The following is a 22330-nucleotide window of genomic DNA, read 5'->3' on the forward strand; positions in this document are numbered from 1 at the left end:
GGCCTTAACCTACCTCTAATTTTATCAAGGAAAAATTATTTCAGCTAAGTCTTTGCATTGAAACCTATTAAAGGTTTCACAAGCCTTCAAGTTTAAGGGCTCACTAAAATACTCATGAAGGGCATCTTACACCGTGTTACACGTCAAAAAGCCGGCTTGCCCGTGACATCGTTTTCCTAATATCTTTGACTAAAAAAGAAAAGAGCATCACCCAAAAGGGTACTTGTGTGTCCGAAAAGGAGTTGCCATGATTACTGTACGTGGTGAGCAACGTCGATGATAACTTGGGTAAACCAACTCTCTACGTGTCGACTTCACACACCAAGTCTCGACAATGGACAAGGTCTCTCTTTCCCCCTCCTTCATGTGGCTTGATTTATTTTTTTAAAAATGCCTTAATATTATATATATTCAGTTGGTACAATAGCAGCAGGTTTCACACGAGTCAAGTTCAATTGTGTGTTCGGTGGTATACTATATCCATGCAATCTTTTTTGATTGATGACAAGTATCAAAAGACGACATACCAGCGAGATAGTAGGGTTTGCGAGGAGGAAGACGAAGTGAACTTATTAAACACTAAGAAGACAAGAGATGAGAAAAAAAACTCTCATGAACAAAATGATGAAGATCTAAATCATGGAGTAAATATCATACAAGGGAACAAGGGTGCCGTAGCACAAGGAAGATGATGAAAACAGCCACAAACCATGAACCGCAATGTCCTCTTGAAGGCGTGTGAGGGCGGTGGAGAGGCTGGAGAGAAGAGGTGACAAACTGAATGAATCAACCATGAGGAATGAATGAGAGAGTGGCCTATAAATAGGTACATTCAGTCTAGGGTGGCACCCCTTTTTGGGGCTGCAAACGCAAAAACACAAAAACGCAAAAAGGTAAAAAACACAAATTGCAAGTGAAGGGTGAAGGGTTTCTCAACACCCCCTCTAAAGCCCAAATGTCAGAGTACAGCGATGCGGAAGCGTGGGACCAAGACTGAGAGAGAGAGAACGCAAAGAGAAGAGAGAGAAAGAGACAGTGGAAGATGAAGATCTGCTGTATAAAGGGTGCTGTATACAAAGATATGCAGATATGTACACGGGCGCAGTGCGCGGGACTGCGTGTCTCCACCTCGACGATGCAACCTGCTGTTCACCTTGAAGTCCGCTGCAGTCTGCACGATCTCCAACCTGAGATCTACAGACAGAGATAAAATCTGCACAAGCCTCCAGCCTAAAACCTGCGATCAGTAGTGGGAGAAGACTGCTGGATATCGGCTATAAATAGCCACAGAATAGGCGCCAGAAATAGGCAGATAAATGCAGCCGACTGGTGCAGTAACCGACTGGCCAGACCAGAATCTGACATCGCTAACACCCCCTCTCAGAGCCTGGGCGGGGCAGAAGCCTGAGGGATCTGGCATGTCGCCGAAGTAAAGCCTGGGGAAGCGCCTTTGTAAACAAATCTACAAGATTGTCCTCCGTCTTGCAGTACTCCACAGCTACGGTTTCATCCAAAAGCTTCTCTCTGATGAAGTGGCACTGGATCTCTATGTGCTTCGTCCAGGCATGGAAAACAGGATTCCGTGCCAAGGCAATGCAACTCTCATTGTCACATTGCAGCAGAGTAGGACGAGTCTGGGGGCAGCCAAGCTCCTCCAACAATCTCCGAAGCCACACAGCCTCACATGTGCTGGAAGACGCGGCCCGATACTCCGCCTCAGTAGACGAAAGGGCTATCGTGGGCTGCTTCTTGCTACTCCATGAGATAACACCTGCACCCAAGGTAAAACAGTAACCTGTTGTAGACCGCCTGTGGTCCACATCATCGGCCCAATCTGAGTCGCTCCAACCTGCAAGTACAAGATCTGCACCACCTGTGCCTGCTGGATAATGAATCCCTAAATCAGATGTCCCCCTCAAATACCGAAATATCCTCTGGGCAGCCTGCCAATGCACCGTCTGAGATTCACTCATGAACCCCGCCAAGAGACCAACATCAAAACAAAGATCAACACGAGTGTTGAGAAGCCAAATCAATGATCCAATCAACTGACAATAGCAGGAAGCATCCGCCATGGGAGAAGCTGAATGTGAAGTGGCCTTCCAATTCGAATCCATAGGAGTAGAGATGGTCCGACAATCCTCCATCGCAAAAGAAACCAAGAGCTCCTGTACATATCTCTGCTGAGAGATGACAATCCCCCTCTGAGACTGATAAATCTCATGGCCCAAGAAGAAATGGAGTAGACCCAAATCCGTCATCTCAAACGTCTGATGTAAAGCTGCCTTCGTCTCTTTGACCTTCTGTGCTTGATCACCTGTGACAATCAAATCATCAACATACAACACAAAAAGCACACAACCAGCCTCGGAAGTGTGGACATAAAGCTGCGGATCGGCCTTGGAACGCCGATATCCCAACTGTGACTGAAGGAACGAATCAATCTTCTCGTTCCATGCACGCGGAGCCTGCTTGAGGCCATACAAGGCCTTCTTCAACCTATAGACTTGCCCATTTGAAGATCCAAAGCCAGAAGGCTGCTCTACATAGATCTCCTCCTTCAAATCACCATTGAGGAAGGCCGACTTCACATCCAATTGGTAGACAGGCCATCTCCTATGGCCAGCCAAGGCAAGAACAGCTCGAATAGTCGCCATACGAGCAGTGGGGGCAAAAGTGTCATGACAATCAATCCCTGGGCGTTGTGCAAAACCTTTAGCAATAAGGCGAGCCTTGTGCCTGTCCAAAGAACCATCGCTAAGGTACTTGGTCTTGAAGACCCATTTGACGCCAATCACCTTCTTATTCGGGGGGCGAGGCATGAGATACCAAGTGCCATTCCTCTCAATAGCCTCCAACTCGGCTTCCATAGCTTTCTTCCATGGTGCGGACTGTAAAGCCTCCTTCATGTAGGTGGGCTCTCGATCCCGCATTACACGGGTCATCAAACAATAGTTAGAGCAAACAAGCTCCGTAGAATGTGTCTAGTGCCTCCGTGACCGCCGCGGACCATCCTGCAGTCTCCACTCCTCAAGGACCCCCTCGATCCCTAAATCACGGAGTGTGTCACGGGCCCAACGAGGAGGAGGCCGGACCTCTCCTCGTCTCTCTCCATCAGCTGAGGACTCTGGGATATCCACCGGTGGTAACTCCTCGGGGTGACCGGTGGAACAGTAGACTTTGTATCAGAAACAGAATCGGAATCAAAAGGCGTGGGCTCCAAAGGAACTGTCTCGGGAGCCCAACTCTCCCCTGGATCTCCAAGAACGGGATGCTCCTCACCCGCTGCTATGGCCAGAACCTCCACGAACCGCACATCTCAATTGATGTACACATCCCGCTTGACGGGATCATACAAACGATAGCCTTGGGACTGAGAGCTGTAGCCAACAAACATCTGTCTTCGAGAAGCTGCTTCAAATTTATCACGATGAGCCTTGGGAATGTGAACATAGGCATCACACCCAAAAACCCTAAAATAAGAAACATCGGGCTTAGTCCCAAAGTAAGCCTCAAAAGGGGTCATCCCATCAACGGCCGAAGTGGGGGATCGGTTAAGAATGTGGACTGCAGTAGCCACAGCCTCGGCCCACAGAACCTGAGATGTATGTCAGTGCTCCATCATGGAGCGCGCCATCTCGATCACACTTCGGTTCTTCCATTCAAGAATGCCATCTTCTTGAGGAGTGTTGGTGTTAGCAAACTCCTGGTGAATGCCTTTATCTGCACAAAAACGAGCAAACTCATTAGAAACAAATTCACCACCCTTGTTGGATTGCAAGGTCTTCAATCGCCGGCCCGATCGGTTCTCCTCAAAGAGAAGCAAATCCTTGAAGTGGGAGAAGGCCTCCGACTTCAACGCCAAGAAATAGGCCCAAGTCATCCTGCTGTAGTCATCTACGATCAACATGAAGTATGAGCTTCCTCTCAAGGACTCGTTCCTCATAGGGCCACAAAGATCCGTAGATACAAGCTCCATCAATGAAGAAGACCGCCACGAAGCTTTGTTGGGAATGGCAGCCCTATGCTGTTTCCCACGAATGCAAGAGACGCATGGCTGTTGGCTCACCACTATGTCCCGCAACCCTCGAACAAGTTGTCCACGTGACGCCCTCCGAAGATAATCATAGTTGAGGTGACCAAACCGAGCATGCCATAGCTCTGACTGTGTCTGAGACGTAAGATCAAGAGTAGGGAGGGCAGTAGAAGACGTCAATTTGTAGATGCCATTCTCCTCATATCCTGATGAGAGAACCTTCCTTGACGCACGATCAAGGACTCGCACCAAATCACTATCAAACTCCACCAAAAGTCCAAGGGAACAAATCTTATGGACCGAAAGTAGATAATACCCTAAACCTGACACATGCAAGACCTCTGAGGTATGGATACCACCATGTCCATCTGGAATAAGCTACATCTCACCCCGTCCTGCAATAGACATCGAAGAGCTATCTCCAATGAGAATCTGCCCACGCGAAGGTCGCAACTGGGCAACACCAACTGGTGAAGGAGTCATGTGCCGGGAGGCACCATTGTCAACAATCCACTCTCGAGCCTGGGGTGCTATCATCGCAGCATCAGAAGCATTCGGTGTAGAGTCCTCAATGATAGCTAGATGAAGAAACGCAGCTGATGAGGGTGCAACCACCGCTCCAAAATCCTTTGTGTCCTTCTTGTAGGTGTCCTTCTTGTCTTTGTCACGGCAATCCTTCTTCCAATGGCCAGTCTTTCCACAAATATGGCATGTGGATTCTTTGTCCTTGTCCTTCTTTGACTTGTTGTCCTCCTTCTTCTTCTTTTGGTCCTTCCCCTTCTTCTGAGAGGCTTAACCTGTCAAGGCTTCCGACTTGGAAGCATATTGTCCCTTCAGTTGTTCCTCTTGGCCCAAGACCATAGGAACCAGCTCTTCTCACCGAAGAGTAGACTCATGCCCCGAAGCAATAAGGGCGGAGTAGAAAGCACCGAATCGTCGCGGCAACTGGGACAAAAGTGTGATTGCCATGTCTTCATATGAAATCGGCTTCCCCGCATTCTGAACCTGCATCTGAAGCTGTCTAAGCTTGTTGATGTGCTCCCGTAACGAAGAAGACTTATTCACGGACAAGGTCCACATCTGCACCTCCAAAGAAACCCGCTTCATAAGGGTCATCCGGTTATACATCTGATCAAGCTCCAGCCATATCTCCCGAGCCACCGTCAAGTGCTCGATGTGGGCTATCACGGCTGTAGTACAAGATAGAAAAAGAAAAGAACAAATCCGGCCATTCAGTTTGTCCCAGTGAGACTATGCCTTGGCCAACTCCGCACGAGCATCGGAAGAGAGTTTGGACTCATCTCTCACCGAGGGCCGGTCGATCTCCTCCTGTACAAGCTCCGCCAAATCGTAGGACTCAAGGATGGCCAACATCATCACGCGCCAAATGCGGTAATTGTCACCATCGAGCTTTTGATCAGCGGGAAGAGCCGGTAAGACAGGCACCTTCCGGTCCATGATCGTCTGGAACTCCAAGTCAATCTCTGTAGACATCTTCACCTGTAATGCCTTCACAAACGCAAAAGCAGCCCCCTCTGACTGTGAAAACGCAGCCTGCTAGGACTCTTTCTTCCGCATCCCGAACCTTCTTCACCCGCCGGAGGCGATGAAAAAGCAAAACCTACACTTGAAGACTGAAAACTCAACCTTCCTCCTCTTCAAACAGCAGCAAACAACAGCAAGTCCACCAACTGGACTCCTTTCCCGCGCGCCCACGCTCGCTTCAGCCTTATTCCGAGGCGCAGCCCTCCCGCTCGCCCTCAAACGCTGGAAGCGCAGCCTTGTGTCGCGATGGAAACTCCTCTTCAAGTTGGTTCTTCACTCAGCCAGCCCTTCTACACTGCTCTGATACCATGTCAGAGTGCAGCGATGCGGAAGCGTGGGACCAAGACTGAGAGAGAGAGAACGCAGAGAGAAGAGAGAAAAAGAGACAGTGGAAGATGAAGATCTGCTATATATAGTGTGCTGTATACAAAGATATGCAGATATGTACACGGGCACAGTGCGCAGGACTGCATGTCTCCACCTCCACGATGCAACCTGCTGTTCACCTCGAAGTCTGCTGCAGTCTGCACGATCTCCAACCTGAAATCTGCAGATAGAGATGAAATCTGCACGAGCCTCCAACCTGAAACCTGCAATCAGTAGTGGGAGAAGACTGCTGGATATCGACTATAAATAGCCACAGAATAGGCGCCAGAAATAGGCAGGTCGGCAGCCGACTGGTGCAGTAACAGGTCGGACTACCACGTGGCAGTCCGACTGGTCAATCCGATTGGCCAGACCAGAATCTGACATCGCTAACAAAAGGGGAATGAGAGAAAAGTAAGGTGGAGATGGAACGCTACATGCTGAAGAATGGTCATGCAACAGGTGCCACTTGGACAATGTCCCTCGTGCGGAAATTGTTCACTTACCCAAGCGCCCTAGTACAAAGATAATGAAATCATGCAATGCATAGGAGAAATGTCCGACTTTGTGTGGTACCAAGAATCATAAGGATATGCCCGTACTCGATCTCGGGAGGTGGCTCCATACTACCAAAGGACGAAGAAGATCCACCATATAATCTGAGAATGCCACCTAAAATGAGACCTAAGAAGATAATCAGGAGACAGGATGAGCTGTAGAACCCGAAACTCAACCTCGGAGAGAAGCCTAGCCACCAAGTCACTGCTGAAGACCCAAGGGCCCCAATCTAGATAGATCCTTTAGATCCTGGCTATGAGTAGAGAAAATGATTGCTCAAAGGAGAGCCACTCCTTGAAAGTGAAAGGTGGTGGTGTGTGAAGAACCTCATGGTACATAGGGTCCCTCTCTGAATCGGAAGGAGTAGAAGAAGGAGCCCCCTCTGAAGCCAAAGAAGAACTGGAAACCCCCTCTGAGAGTGAAGTAAGAAATTCCCCCTCTAAATCCCAGTCTGAGAGAGAAGGGGAATCCAACCACTCATAGCTTACGGACTGCGAAGCATGTAATGATGAAGGTAACGCCGTCGGCCGTGCCAAAGAAGGTATCTGGGACTCAGATGAAGAAGGCGGAAAGCACCCACAAGTGGCCTCTCGAACCTAAGTGGAAGGGGGTTGAGAAGGAGACTCAGAATAGCCAAGGGTGGGGAACAACCGTGGGCTCTCACAAGAGTGGACTGTGGAGGAGATGTGGGCCGTGGAAGCCACTGGACCCGAAAGTAGGTGGGGGAAACCTCCCCACAGTGGAGTGGTCTCCAGGAGGGCTTATTGCCTCGTAAGGTCTTAGAGCCTCTGTATGCTCGAAAGGACTTAGTGCGCATCGGTTGCAGCTTATTGCCTTGAGCATAATACTTTGATAGTTGATGCAGAATGATCTCTGTGGCCCATGAAGGAGAGTGTCTAGTGGAAGACACATATACTCCGGAGGGGTGGGGAGCAAAGGTCAATGTTGACAGTCTTCAGTGGGATGACTGTTCGTGCCGCAGTAGGAACACCCAATAGATTGGTCATCTGTTGGGAAAGAAGCCATGGGTACCAATATGCCTTGTTGAAGAAGGAAGAGGTGGAAAAGGTCAGCCACAAACCACAAGCCACAATGTCAGCCTCAAGGGATGAGAGAGTAGGGGAAGGGCTAGAAGTAGGCTACCGGTTGGAGGGAGGAGCTGTCAGTTGCCAACAAGGAGCCGCCAGCTGCAAACCCAGCTTCCAGCAGTGAGAGAGGAGCTGCCGGCTGCAAAATATCACCGCCAACAGTCTGGCTGAGCCACCAAGTTGTAAAGAACAGTCGCCATCAGTTTGGCTAAGCCGCCAACAACAGAGAACAGCCACTAGTAACAGGGAAGAGCTGCCAGCTAACCGGGAGGTGGAGGTGGCAGCAACAGCCCTGAATGCAGGCTAGAAAATATAGCAAACACAAGAGGAAGGAACTGCCAGTTAGGATGTTGATGCAACGAAAGAAGAAGAGAAGTGCATGCTGAATCCGCCACCGGTCTTTGCCGCGTTGGAGTGGAGGATCTTTGCCATTGTTTAAGCAGATCTAGCTCTGATACCATATCAAAGGACCATGTACCGATGAGACAATAGGGTTTGCGGAAGAAAGACGGAATGAACTTGGTAAACGATGAGAAGACAAGAGAAGAGAGAAGAAACTCTCATGAATGGAATGATCAAGATTTGAATCATGGAGTGAATGTGATACAAGGGAACAAGGGTGCCGTATCACAAGGAAGATGATGAAGACAACCATGAACCACGAACCGGAATGTCCTCTCGAAGGGGTGTGAGGGCCGTGGAGAGGGTCGAGAGAAGAGGTGACGGACTAAATGAATCAATTGTAAGGAATGAATGAGAGAGTGGCCTATAAATAGGCACAGTCAGTCTAGGGCGGCACCCCTTTTTGGGGCTGCAAACCCTAAACGCAAAAACGCAAAAACGCAAAAACGCAAACTGCGGGTGAAGGGTGAAGGGTTTTTCAACAAGAAGTTGATTGGAACTCGAAGGATTTGCCTCTTCATCCAAACTGCTCTTGCTACAATCAACACCAAAGAGTTGGCACTACCCCTGTCTAATTACTAACAATAATAGGATAACAACACTGCAATGATCGTTTTGAGTAACTGCTCTCCTGAATTAATTCTGCAGCCACCAGATCATGCTGCCCAGAAGCAAAGTCATCAACTCTTTGAGAATAAAATGACAGCCACCAAATCACCTCTTTGGGAAATGGGTGTAATGACAAGGGAGTCTAAACCAAGCTTGGGATTGTAGACATTCTGTTTTGCAAATCCTGGGTCAACTACACAATAAATTCCATCAATTGTCAACAAGGCTTCAGCAATGTTGGTGGCTACTACCACTTTTCTTGTTGCCGGAGGAGCTGGCTCAAAAACTCGTCTACAACTCATTGGGGAGGGCACTATAGACAAGGAGAATGATTTAGCTCAGGAACATTTGGACCCAGCCCTTTCATCCTTTCATATGGAATCTGGCAGGCTGTATCAGTTAAGAACAACAGTATATCCCCATCTGGTTCAGTCAGATGGATCTGCAGGACTGTTGCAGCTGAAAAAAAAACCTGAAAACCTTTCAGCATCCAGTGTTGCTGATGTAACAATTAGACGCAAGTCAGGTTGCCAACTAACCAACCATTTTAATAGCCCAAACAACACATCAGTATATGTATCGTCCTTTCATGTGCCTCATCAAGCATGATCACAAAATAAGCTGAAAGATTTTCATCAACAAATACCTCTCTAAAGTGCAGACCATCTGTCATGTACTTTATTACTGTCTCAGGTCCTGTACAATCCTCAAACTTGATGGCATATCCTACCTCCTCCCCTAGTTTGCAACCAAACTATTCAGATACTCTCTTGGCAACAGACATTGCTGCAACTCTTCGAGGTTGGGTGCACCGAATTTTTCCTCTGGTTGTGTACCTTGCTTCCACAAGGTACTGCATGACCTGTGTTGTCTCACCTGAACCTCTCTCCCCAGTCTCCGCTAGCAATCGATTGTCATGAACTGCTTTGATCAGTTCATCCTTTAACTTATATATGGGGAGACTCTGTCTCTCTGTTCTTGAATTGAAAGCTTTGATCTCTAACCAAAAGTGGGTGCCTTTCCAAACGCATCCTTCTTCCACTCACAAGGGATATCGTAGGTAGAAAGGCCAACACCGCAAAGCTCCTGTACTAAACACCTCTCCCCCGTCTCTAGCATTGGATCCTCCCAAGGTCATTTCAAATCTTTGGGGATGAAGTCCAGCATAGTCCTTCGTTGCTGCTCTCGAAGTTCTATTCTCTCTTTTGCCGAGGCAGAGTGAGTCATCAGCCCTTTGCAAAGAGCCATCTGAGATTTTCACAATCTTTTACAGGGGCCACATCAATAGAGTATTGGGTTTGTCCTCTCAAGAATGCGAGCTTGTCCTCATTCAGCCGTATCTGAAGTTCCTCTTCAGCACCTTCATCTTGATAAAACAAGCCGCCACCACCTCGGTCATAGTTGGGATAAACCCTCACATCCAAAACTTCAGATCCGATGAGCTGTTTAGCCTCCCATGTCTCTGGAGAGCTCATTCATTCTAATGAGCGGCGAGAAGAACCATTATCATCTTCCTCCGTTATTGTTATACCTGAGAGGCCTTCCCTAGTAGAAGGAAGGCGATTGGAACAGGAAGGATTTGCCTCTTCATCCAAACTGCTCCTTTTCATCGGGAGGAGAGCTTGCCCTTGTCTTTTTGTCTACATCCCTCATGGAAAAGCTAAGTTTCTTCCCAGTCATAGAAACAACCTTTACCCAAACTTCTTGATCTCACTTGACCACTGCTTTCCAACCAACCATGTCCATCAATCCCCCTCCATTGTAGCTCAGAGACAGAGTGAACACAAAGAGAAGAGAGAGAGAGAGAGAGAGAAAGAGATAGAAGAACACATATCTACAATATGAAGAATGCTGAATAAGGAATTCAGATATGTACATGGGCGTAGAGGAATGTCTGTGTCTCTCCACCTCGATGATGTCACCCTGCTGTACACCTCGAAGTAGTCTGGGGCAATCTGCGATCAGATATGTGGGAGTGTGTGTGGGCTGGGCAAAAAGTATGATCGACTGACATTGACAGTCATAAATTCTCCAACTGACTACTGCTGACATGGCACTGTATGACTGCTGCTGATGTGGCTCCACATGTGCAATCTGACCCAGCGCTGCCACATGGTATACCTGCAATAAATCGACTGACTCTATCAAATTGCCACGTGGCACTCACAGCACACAACCTTTGACAAACCAATGTCTGTCCAAGGATGACAATCTCTAACACCCCCTCTCAAATCCTAGACGTGGCATAAGGCTAAGGGATTTGGAATGCTACCGGAGTAAAGCCTGAGAAAGCGCCTTTGTGAACAAATCCCCTAGATTGTCCTCTGTCTTATAGTAAGCCACATCAATCCTCTCATACAAAAGCTTCTCCCGAATGAAATGGTACTGTATCTCAATGTGTTATGTCCTAGCATGAAGCATTGTGTTCCTGGCTAAGGCAACACAACTCTCATTGTCACAATGAAGGGTAGTAGAACCTGTCTGATGGCAGCCAAGCTCCTCCAATAACCTCCGAAGCCATACCATCTCACATGTGGTAGAAGACACTGCCCGATATTTCACCTCAATCGTAGATAAGGCAGCCATGGGTTGCTTCTTATTGCTCCATGCAACACCACTTGCACCCAAGGTAAAGCAATAACCTGTAATGGGGACCGCTTGTAGTCCACATCTCCAACCCAATCTGAATCGCTCCAACCTGTAAGCACAAGATCTGAACCAGCTATACCTGCTGGATACAAGATCCCTAGATCAGGGGTCCCCCAAGAACCACAAAATCCTCATAGCTAGCAGCTTGCTAGTGTACCTCCCTGGGTTCGGTCATGAACCTGGCCAATAAACCTACAGCATAACACAAATCAATACGAGTATTCAGAAGCCAAATCAAGGACCCAATCAGTTGCCTGTAATGGGTAGCATCCGCCAAACGTGAGTCAACATGGGCTGTGGCCTTCCAGTTCGGATCCATAGGAGACGATATGGACTTGCATCCCTCCATCTCAAATGTAGTCAATAGCTCCTACACATAACGTTGGTGCGAAATGAAAATCCCCATCCAAGTCTAATAGATCTCATGCCCCAAGAAGAAATGGAGAAATCCCATGTTTGTCATCTCGAACTTCTCGTGGTGTGCTGCCTTGGTTTCCTTGACCATCCATCTGTGCATGATCACCTCTCAAAATCAAATCGTCCACATCAAGCACAAAGCAAACTCGTTCCCCCTCCTCCAACGTGTGGACATAAAACTGTGTATCGGCCGTGGAGCGCCAATACCTTAATCTCTGCTCGAAAAAACGAGTCTATCTTCTCATTCCAAGCACATGAAGCCTGTTTGAGGCCATAAAGGGCCTTCTTCAACCTGTAGGCTTTACCATCCGATGAACCGAAGCAAGCTGCTCTTAACATAGATCTCCTCCTTCAAATCTCCATTCAAGAAGGCAGACTTCACATCTAGCTAATAGACTGGCCATCTCCTATGGCTAGCCAAGGCAAGAACAGTATGTATGGTCGGCATCCGAGCTGTAGGTGCAAAGGTATCATGAAAGTTGACTCCTGGTGGGCGCTGTGCAAAACATTTAGCAACAAGGTGGACCTTGTGCTTATCCAATTGCATAGGAGGGAGACTGGTGCTCTTTTACGAAATGAATTCCAATGCGCCTGATGCTTTCCTTGGTAGAATATTCGGTGCACTCATTATTGTATGCTTCCTTTTACATTTGAGGCTTGTCCTCCATTTTTCTGAGCTTGCCTTTCTCTTCCATTTTTCTTGCCTTGGGCTATCTTCCGTTTCCAACTTTTTAGAGCTTTTTCATCTTGGACTTCTTTTTGGGCTGTGACATTATCCCCCTCCTAGCCGAGTGCCAGTCCCATGGCACTTTGGTGCACGTCACTCCAGTATTTAGTCTTGAAGACCCATTCGACGCTAATCACCTAATCACCTTGCAATGAGAAGGCCATGGCACAAGAGACCAAGTGCCATTCCTCTCAATCGCCTCCAACTCCTACTCCATAGCCTTCCACCAATGGTCAGACTGCAAACCCTCCTTCACACAGGTGGGCCCTCTATCCTACAATGCACGAGTCATCAAACAGTAATTAGTGCAAACATGCTCCGTGGAATGTGCACGGTTCCTCCAAGAACGCCGTGGGCCATCCTGCGGCTGCCACTCCTCAGGGACCCCCTCAATTCCTACATCACGGAGTGTATCACGAGCCCAACGACGAGGAGACTGGATCTCTCCTTGTCACTCACCAACGAGGAGGCCAAATCTCTCCTTGTCACTCACCATATCAGCCGAAGTCTTTGCAACATCGGTCTGTACAGAAGGAGTAGGGGCGGTGGCTGTGTTGAAGCAAACTCCTCATCCACAAAGAAAGGCTTCTCAAGAGACATGGGCTCCAAGGAAACGGTCGTTGCTCGCGCCCAACTATCTTCTAGATCTCCAAGTACAGGGTTCTCCTAACCCCCCTCTAAAGTTGGTATCTCCACGAATCGGACATCTTGACTCGTCTAGACATCTCCCATGACGAGATCATACAGTCGGTAGCCTTGGGACTGCGAGCTATATCCAACAAACATCTCTCTTCAAAAAGCCACTTCAAACTTGTCTCATTGTGTCTTCGAGATGTGAACATAAGCATCGCACCCAAAAACCTTGAAATAAGACACATCAAGCTTAGTGGAAGTAGTCTGCATCTACGCAAACATCTTCCACTTGCAGAATCGAGAGTACGCCTCGCTCTTGTACTCCAGAAAATAAGGCCACATATAACGACTGAAATCATAAACCACCAACATCAAATACTTGGCATTCCCAAGGGAGGTCCTGCCCATAGGATTGCAAAGATCGATGTAAACCAACTCCAGCGGTGCAGAAGCCTGCCTAGTGGCAACCTATGGATGTGGCTACTGCTCATGTTGCTTGCCCCTCAAGTAGCTAGGGCATAAGGTGTGAAGAGAAAGGAAATCGGGAAGTCCCTCCACCATCTTCTTTTGAGAAGCCCGTCGTATCGCATCAATGTTGACCATAACCAGCATGCCAAAGAAGCCCAAGCTTATGGGAAGAAATCGCCTCTAAGGCTGTGAGCTTGTATAGCCCACCCTCATGTGTACGTGTCCAAAGAGTTGCACCTGTAGTAGATCGATAACTGCAACGTAGGTAAAGACAACTCGGGTACCTAGTTGTATAAGACAATAGGTTAAAACCCAAATTTGCAACATAGGGAACCCTGGCAGAAGAAGATTGCCTATTACATAATAAAGATAGAGTCACTACGTCTTGAAAGGGAACTGTAGAGTTGTCACCAATGGTGACAGTGCCCCTCTCTGCAACGCATGTCCTCCTAAAGTCAAGCCTTCATGTACATCATGTGAGAAGAAGCTCCACTATCCACGAGTCAAGGCTTTTTCTGAGTGGTAGAAGCAAAAGTTGTATCGTTCTCGATAAATACATTGTTATATATCGACTAATAAGATGAAGAGAACGGAAGAGTACACACTCCGACCCTCAAAGGGCACAAGATACTATTTTCCTCCCAACCTTGCCTAGTTATTGCTAGCAACTCTCATCGTGATCCGATTGCCAACCGTCACTTGTTGATGAGTCCTACTATTCCTGGACTCTCTTTAATTCTAGGCTCCCCTAAACCCCGTTCGGCGCCCAAGGCCCCGGATGGTCATCCCTCGTGCCTGTTTTCTGTAATTTACTTTATTAATATAACATACATGCACAAAGACAGACTATCGTGGCTGGATTCACCTTCAAATCCTTCTCCTTTGGCTTTAAATGGGAGTGCTTCTAACAACACTTCTCCTCAAGGTGAGAGTCCTTCCCATAGTATGGGCTTCCTTCTTTTCCTTGGCCTTCTCCCTCTGCTTCTTCTTCCTGCCACCTGTTCTTGCAGTAAATGACTTGGTGAAGCCAGAGCCAGTGGCCCCCACCTCTCTGAGTCGCTCATGATGCTCCAAGACAAGCAGTGAAAGCTCCTTCCATAACAGTTTCTCACGGGTCCTCGAGATGATGAGGCTGGTGTAGAAGACATCGAACCAGGAAATGGCAGCTGAGTCAAGAGGATCATAACCATATCCTCAAAAGGGATCATCCGTCCAAGAGAGGCAAGCTCACCTCTCATATTCTCCATCTTCGTGATGTGCTCCTTCATTGCAAAAGAATCATCAAGATTAAGCATCTGCAAGGGAAATCTTATGGGCAAATGTCTTGTCATGATACAAAGATGCAAGCTTACTTCACACTTCTGCCGCAGTCTTCCACTTGCGAACATGTACAAGAATAATATCTTGTAGACTCATAAAGATAAAGGATCCGGGCTCCAGAGTTGAGCCAATCCCAGAGGGCGACACCATCCATGGAGGGTCCACCATTGAGATTCTCCTCGGAACGACAAGTAATAGGCAAAGAAACGAGCTCCCAAAGATCAAAGATGTCAACGATGCACTCCACCTTATAATACCATAATGAATAGTTTGAACCATCCAGTGTCTTCTTTGGGCAAAGAGAAGAGTATAGGCACCTAAATAGAAGGAATCAGGAGAGGCATCTTCACTTCTAGCGCCGAAGCCTTCTTGAACGGGGCCTTCATTGTATATGGAGCCTTCTCCAAGGGAGCTTTCACCGATGGGGCCTTCATTGTACAAGGAAGTATAGGCACCTGAATAGAAGGGATCAAGGAAGGCATCTTCACTCTTCTAACGGAGCCTTCTCCGATGGGGCATTCATTGTAGATCAAGGAAGGCATCTTCACTTCCGACATAGCCTTCTCCGACAGGGCCTTCACTATAGATCAAGCCCTCTGTGATAGATAGGCAAAAGAAGGATGGGTTTGAGGAGTTTCATCCCGTTGATGATCACCATACTCCCGATAACCATGACTCTGCTTAGATGAGTGTCTAGACAAAAGCTCTTCATTTGAGTCATCAAATCCTTGAAACTCATGATAAGACATCTTCCAAATTTGCAATCACCCAGCAAACTGCGTTTTGATGAGTGCTATTGGCATTGACAAAAGAAAACACACACACACACATGTATATATATATATATATATATATATATATATATATATTACATTCATATCTTAATGCTTCAATGCATGGCTAATAGGTGTGAGGACATGCCTTGAAAGCCTTATCCTAATAGCCCCTCAAAAATGGCAACAAAAAGAAGAGGATTGCCGATCCGGCAATAGGGGAATGGTTCCCATTCCCCTAATGGTTATGAAAGAGTTGTCACCGCGCCGATGTAGTGATGGAATGGATGCCGTCTCTGTGGGAAGAGGCTCCACTACCACGAGCCAAGGCTCGTGAAAGAAGCAAGAGTTGTATCCTTCTTTACAGTCCATGAAAGGGTACAGAAGAGTTGTCAACACCGATGGATTTCATGTCCTGAAGCCAATCCTAGCACGGTAAGTCATGTAGAAAGAGGCCCCACTATCCACGATTAGCCAAGTAATCATGTGATGTGGCTTGCCATAATGTATGGAGACCATGATAAGATGGACTCTCTGATGGTAGGGCCGGTGTACGTATCCTTTGATTTCTTCTTGTCATTCTTCTTGGACTTCTTCTTGTCATTCTTCTTATCCTCTTCTTTCTTTTCCTTTGATTTCTCCTTCTTTTTCCCCCTCTTGAACCTACTGTAAAGGCCTTTAACCTATATATGGGAAGACTATCTCTGTTCCTGAATTGAAAGCTTTAATCTCTAACCAAAAGTGGGTGCCTTTCCAAATGCATCCTTTTTCCATTCAGGCATATTGTAGGCACAAAGTCCAACACCATGAAGCTCCTGTGCCGAATGCCTCTCCCCTATCTCTGGCATCGGATCCTCCCAAGTTTGATTCAAATCTTTGGAAATGGAGTCCAACATGGTCCTCTATTGCTGCTCTCAAAGTTCTCTTTTCTCTTTTGTCAAGGCAGACTGAGTCATCACAGCCCTTTGCAAAGAGCCTCCTTATTCAAATCCTTTTCAATCTCTTTCACATGAGCCCTATTGTTCAACATGCCAAAGGCACTATATGGCCAGGTGTCTTGAGACTTGTGCAAGGACTTCTCATCCTTGTTGGCTTTCTTTGGGAGAAGGACAACATGGATGGTGGTGAGCAAGGTCTTGACAAAGTACTCCAGTAGCTCGGCATTGTAAAAGATGATTGTCCATGTCCACTTGCACAAACTGCCCATGATAGTCTTCATGTTGATAAACATAAAAAGATGAGTCCGAATTGTGATGCCCATAAGTAGGAGTTTGCATTGGAACTTGCTGATCCACTTGCCATGTCACGTTCCATGCATCCTGTGCATCCCCTATGACTCTGTATCAAAACATTTCAGTGCTTCTTCCTTACCTTGCGCATGTTGTGCATATCGTGCAATAAGCAAACTCCAAGGGACAACATCTGTAACACGAAGCTCATACAATACTCCTGCTTTTGCAAATGCACCCACCTTGTAATACTCTTACAATAGTTACTACTTAGTAGTTAGTTGTTAGAAATAGTTAGTTAGTATTTTAGATTGTTTATTAGTTAATTTTAGTTAATTCCTAAGAAATCAGTTAAATTATGAAATAAATTAGTAGTAGTTGTACTTAGTTAATTTTAGTTAATCGACAGAGAGCTTGAAGAAGATAGAGAGAAAGGGAAGGAGAGAGAGAGAAAGACAAAGACAAAGAGAGGCGCTTCTTACTACATCCATTAATTATACGTTCCGTTTAATCTTTTTTTCAAAACCATAAGTTAAAATGTAAAACCCACCGATTTTCAAACTTTGACTAATCAACTTTCTTTTCTTTGGTTTTATATCTTCCAAGCTACTCCTCTGAACAAAACATCTCAAGTTCTACGATAAGTTTCTAGTGAGACATGGTATCCGAGCCGGTGCTCTTGTAAAGAGTATCCTACGGATATTGTGGAGAGCTTGGTCGAGAGCAATTCAAGAGAGTTCAATGGAAACCCTAATTTGGGAGGATCTTTCCACATCTATAAATAGATAGGTTGCCACGATTCAGCCTTATCCTTGGGTGCAGATTTCTTACGCCACCAGTTAGATTTCAGCCATCAGCCTTCCATCAGTGGGCTGTCCAACCCCCATGACTACTACCACATCATCATCAGCCTGACTGCCTTACTTATGTGCTTCCTCATCGTCATTAGTTTGTTGGCATTTTTGTCAGCGCAAGCCTTGACAGCATCCGACTCACCTTCCCCAGCTGTTGCCCAGCTATTTACAGTCTTGGTGATTAATTTCCCACATTGCGACGGGTGGTACACTGCTGCATTTACCAGATTTCAGCCTCTAGATTGCTGCATTTTGGTGACCAGCCTGCTGCCCTTCCACATTCAACACTCTTTCAGCTCGAACTGGTGGTTACAACACTCGAGATTCGTCTCCAGTGGATGACACACACCGACACCTCCTTGAGTCCTCTCCCCCATGAGCCACCGGTTGTTGGACAACTCTCCCTTTGAGCATTCTGTACACTCTTTCCTTCATTTACAGCATTGATTCATTCACTTTAGAGTTCTCTTCTCTCTCTGTTAGCGTTTTTGTTTTTGCATTTTGCGATTAGGGTTTCAGTTTTGCACAGTCATTGTCTGTTTCTGTGTTTAAGTTGTGGTCATACTGTCTATGTTTCCTTAGTGGAAACCCTAGCACTTTTCTTCACATGGTATCACAGTCGATGCTTTTGTAAAGAGTATCCTGTGGATATTGTGGAGAGCTTGGTTTTGCGCAAGGCACATGAGCGCCACGTGACTCATAATAACTCAAACACCTTCTTCTCGGGACCCCATGATATCCTGTCAGGCTTCTCCATCACTGGAGGCCTTGGGACGGCATTATGGACTCGGTGAGAAGGACAACACCCCATTTCCACCTTCAGAAGCTAACAACTAAAGGAAATGCACCTAAAACTATCAGAGCTCCTTAGTCTCCGTCAGACTCTGAAAGGAGCTCACAACCAAGAGATGACAGTCTGATGGAACTAACATAGGCAAGCTAACACTTCTAATCTCCCTCTCTCCAAGTCAATGTGGTCCGAAAAAAATCAACTAGCCCCAAATGGACTGCCCAATTGTGCGCAAAGGTGCCCAATACAAAGCCTAAGAAAGAGCCTAGCACACATGAAATGTACACCACTAACCACAACACAACAAGTGCACTCCATCTTGCTTCTAGTAATCAAAAGTCCTCTCTTGTTTGTTTGTAATAACTTCCACTCACGAGTAGTTACCAACCATTCTCCTACTCCATTCCTTGTTTAAAGATTCCCAACCAAGAGAGACATTGCTACTTGTGGGCTACCATTCTTCTACTCCATTTGTTGTTTAAAGATTCCCAAACAATAGGGACATTGTTTCTATTATCGGTACTACGTTGCAGTTTTACGTGTAAGGTATTGAGGACCAGACATGGAAGTCTAGACAAAAGCTGACACCCAAACGCACTTGCTCCATCCTACATAATAATTGTTAAGAACGAAATGCAAGACGCAACTTGTGACTGATTCGTGAAGCCTAGCGTCTTGTCACGGAAAAGCAGGGTGAGACAGGCCTACCATAGCGCCGTCAGGAGTGCTGAGACGACCCCTAGGCAAGACCTCGTGGAACAGAGTAGTTCTCTAAATCAAGGATACATGCAAATTCAGTAAGACAACAACTCATGCAAAGTCTCAACTATGTCGGAAGTAGACATTTTAACACACACACACACACGTCAGAAATCAACCAGAACGACTACAATTGAATACAAGTCTCAGCTATGGCGGAAATCGGAAATCAACCGGAAGGGCTACACACACACACACACACCTCTCTCTCTCTCTCTCTCTCTCTCTCTCTCTCTCTCTCTCTCTCTCTCTCTCTCTCTCTCTCTTCAAAATCAGAATTTTCCGCACGGCCACACGAGAATTGAGCATTTACCGCATAATCATAAGCTGATGACTTCACAATCGCGAAGTGGCGCAGCGGCATGCGAGAGCTCTCTCGCTGTCTTTCTGTGTCGAACAAATAGTGAGAATGCGTCTAGTGTACACAGGGGGAAGAGAGACGATGGGGGGAAGAGAGGGGAGGGTAAAGGCATGGGGAGAAGCTTAACATTGATAGAGCTTCAATTTTAAACATTGATTATTAAGTGTCCACCAAATGGGCCTTTACAATTGTTGTGTTATGTCATAGAGAGTCAATGGAGTTTGTCAACTAGAAAACTAAGGTACATTGTATCATGTGGCAAGTTAGCAATGACCCATATTGTAAAGTAGAGGGAGCATGCCAACCCTTGGCTAAGAGATCAATAAAGTGGGGCAATAATCTACAAGTGAAGACTACATGGATAATGAGTCCAATCAGACCACCCATAAAAATACTGTTTGTGCTTGCCCAACCTTCGACACAATAAATCACAACTATAAAGAACTCATACCTTTTACGCTTATTGTCCTCCATCTGATATCTATATGAATCACCATCGAAGCTAGAAGAGGCACTTGGATAGACAAAGTCATCAACCTTGGTATAATATAAAGTCCTTGTGATCATGTCTTTCTTTCCTAAAAGTAATATAAGGCCAGTATAAAGAATCTAATAATACCCCCAAAAAGCAAGAGTATTGAAAGTATACATCCTCTCGTTAGGATAATCACGTGCTTTGTTAGCAATGCCCTAAGGCAATGTTTAGTGGATGCTAGACTCCATAGGTGAAGATCGTATAATTTTGGGATTTCTACTCGTTAACTGGAGTTACAAATAGCTATTGCTTTTTCCAATCTCTCTTGAGCTTTTGGTAACACTTTAAATCATGAGGAGCACTACAATGTATGAGACAAATATTGACTATATTTAAGATGAAAAATGCGTGTAAAGTTGTTTCTATTGTAATGCCCCACCATCGAAATAGTCGTCGATATAAGCATTAGTGTGAGTACGTCGATATATGTGTTGGTATAAGCATCGATACGTAAATCACCGATGGTAATTTCAATGTGAGCAAAAACATTTCCAAAGCATATTCTGATAATTATAGTGATTTAGACCAATGCGTATACCAACATCCTTATCTAAACAAACAAAGCATAGAATTAAATCATTCTTACAATTTTTTAAAATTAGCAGGGATCTAATCCTTGCAAGGCCAAATTCCTACGATCCATGTTTGTTATCCTACCAAATACAGAGTACTAAATAACCATGTACAAAACTAATCAAAGTATATAAATTAATGTAATACTTATCATAACAAAATCTAATGAAATGCTTAGGCTTTGTATAAAACAACGAACATAGTATTGAGCCTCCAATGCCTTCGTTTTGAAAATAACAATGATATGACAACAGAAAATAAATGTGTTTGAATCTAGATGATGGGAATACAAGAGGTATAACTAAACCTATGTAGGAATTGAAACTACCAATTCTAACTAATAGTATAATTGAGTATATGTTCGCATATAAAGTAAAAAGTGATGAGATCTCATCCTCACACGATCCCTCCTTTGCTTAATATTGTAACAAGAAAGAGACATATATTATAGGTAATCTTGAGGGAACATAAAATGCAAGCATATAAGTATATAAAAACTAATTACCTCTTTTTCACATGCTCATAACCTCTTTAGGAGTGCCGTAGTTCCATGGCTATATTATTGAAACAAGCTTTAAAATCTAAACATTAGTAAAATCAAAACTAGAACGTGTAAGATAGCTTCATACGCTTGATTAACAACTTTTTGTAGTGAACTTTTTTTTTCTACATGTTATCACATAATTAAAACCAACAATATATTTAACATTGAAAGAGGGTGTCAAGGTATAAACATTTCATTCATTAAAATATTCAATAGTATACAAAGTAAATCCAAAAAGCACATCGAGTCAGAGGCAAAGGAGAGATCTTGTACCTGCAAAGCCAAACATATTCAAGTATTTGTAAGAACCAAAATAAAAAACTTGTATTGCAAGTGACAATGATCACTCCTACTTGCTATGGCTATGATCACTCCATATTCAACACAACCAAGAGTGATCATTGGCACAACCAAGAGAACACGAAGAGATTCAAAATAAAAGTTAATTCATGTGTATTCTTAGGGTTTTCCATAGCTTACATTTTATAGCCACGAAACCCTAATTCCACACCCCTTATTCTTAGGATTTTTCACACCCCGTTTCCCCTTGCCTCATACACATGGCATGCATAGAGGACGTGAATCTCACAATGGTGTCCCTTGATAAAGGTCAAATGCCTTATCTATTTTACAGTGTGAATCCCAATTGTACGAAAATTTGTAGCGAGTTGCAATGCATCAGTAAGCCAAATACAACGTTTAAGTACAATATCCCAAATAGATAAAGGTGAAGCATGTGAATAACAACTTGGCACCAGTATAACCCTTAATCCATGGGTACATTATCAACTAAGGTCGCTCCCCTTAGGCATCTTTGGGCCTTACACCTCCCCATACACCCATTGCTCCTATGTGATCTTCCATATCGGCCACACAACAACTGCCACCACAAATCTTCATCTTGATAAATTCATGAATCTAAGAACTTTTTTTGAAGAGACTGGAGTTATGCCATGGTAGTGGGCGAGGAGTGGAGAAGGGAAAACCCAAAAACGAGAGTAAGCTAGTCGAGAGTGCAAATTAGTCAAAAATGTGGAATGATTGAAAATTAGGATTTGTAAAAAATGCAAATTGGTCAGGAGTGCGGACTGGTC

At 45.4% G+C, this 22330-nt stretch overlaps 1 protein-coding gene and 1 pseudogene across 4 annotated transcripts in view; both read right to left on the reverse strand.

Moving 5' to 3' along the window:
- Positions 1-19727, reverse strand: part of LOC148012069 (Ribosomal protein S18) — a 72451-nt gene extending 52724 nt beyond the window's left edge. For 2 of the 4 annotated variants that reach the window (XM_087668897.1, XM_087668898.1), the window contains exon 1: positions 19537-19693. Coding sequence is in view for 1 of the 4 variants with exons in the window: in XM_087668896.1 (XP_087525022.1) it covers positions 19537-19587 (51 nt within the window). In the remaining 3 variants the exon portion in view is untranslated. Of the gene's footprint in view, positions 1-19536 lie in introns of all 4 variants that reach the window. The other 2 variants (XM_087668896.1, XM_087668899.1) reach the window with 2 other exon arrangements.
- LOC148012073 (putative pre-mRNA-splicing factor ATP-dependent RNA helicase DEAH5 pseudogene) lies at positions 8676-10103 on the reverse strand (annotated as a pseudogene).
- Positions 19728-22330: the final 2603 nt, after the last annotated feature.

This window comes from Lygodium microphyllum, chromosome 27, assembly GCF_053477565.2.
Source record: "Lygodium microphyllum isolate KBCC chromosome 27, Lygodium_microphyllum_v1.1.10, whole genome shotgun sequence".
Classification (NCBI taxonomy): Eukaryota; Viridiplantae; Streptophyta; class Polypodiopsida; order Schizaeales; family Lygodiaceae; genus Lygodium; species Lygodium microphyllum.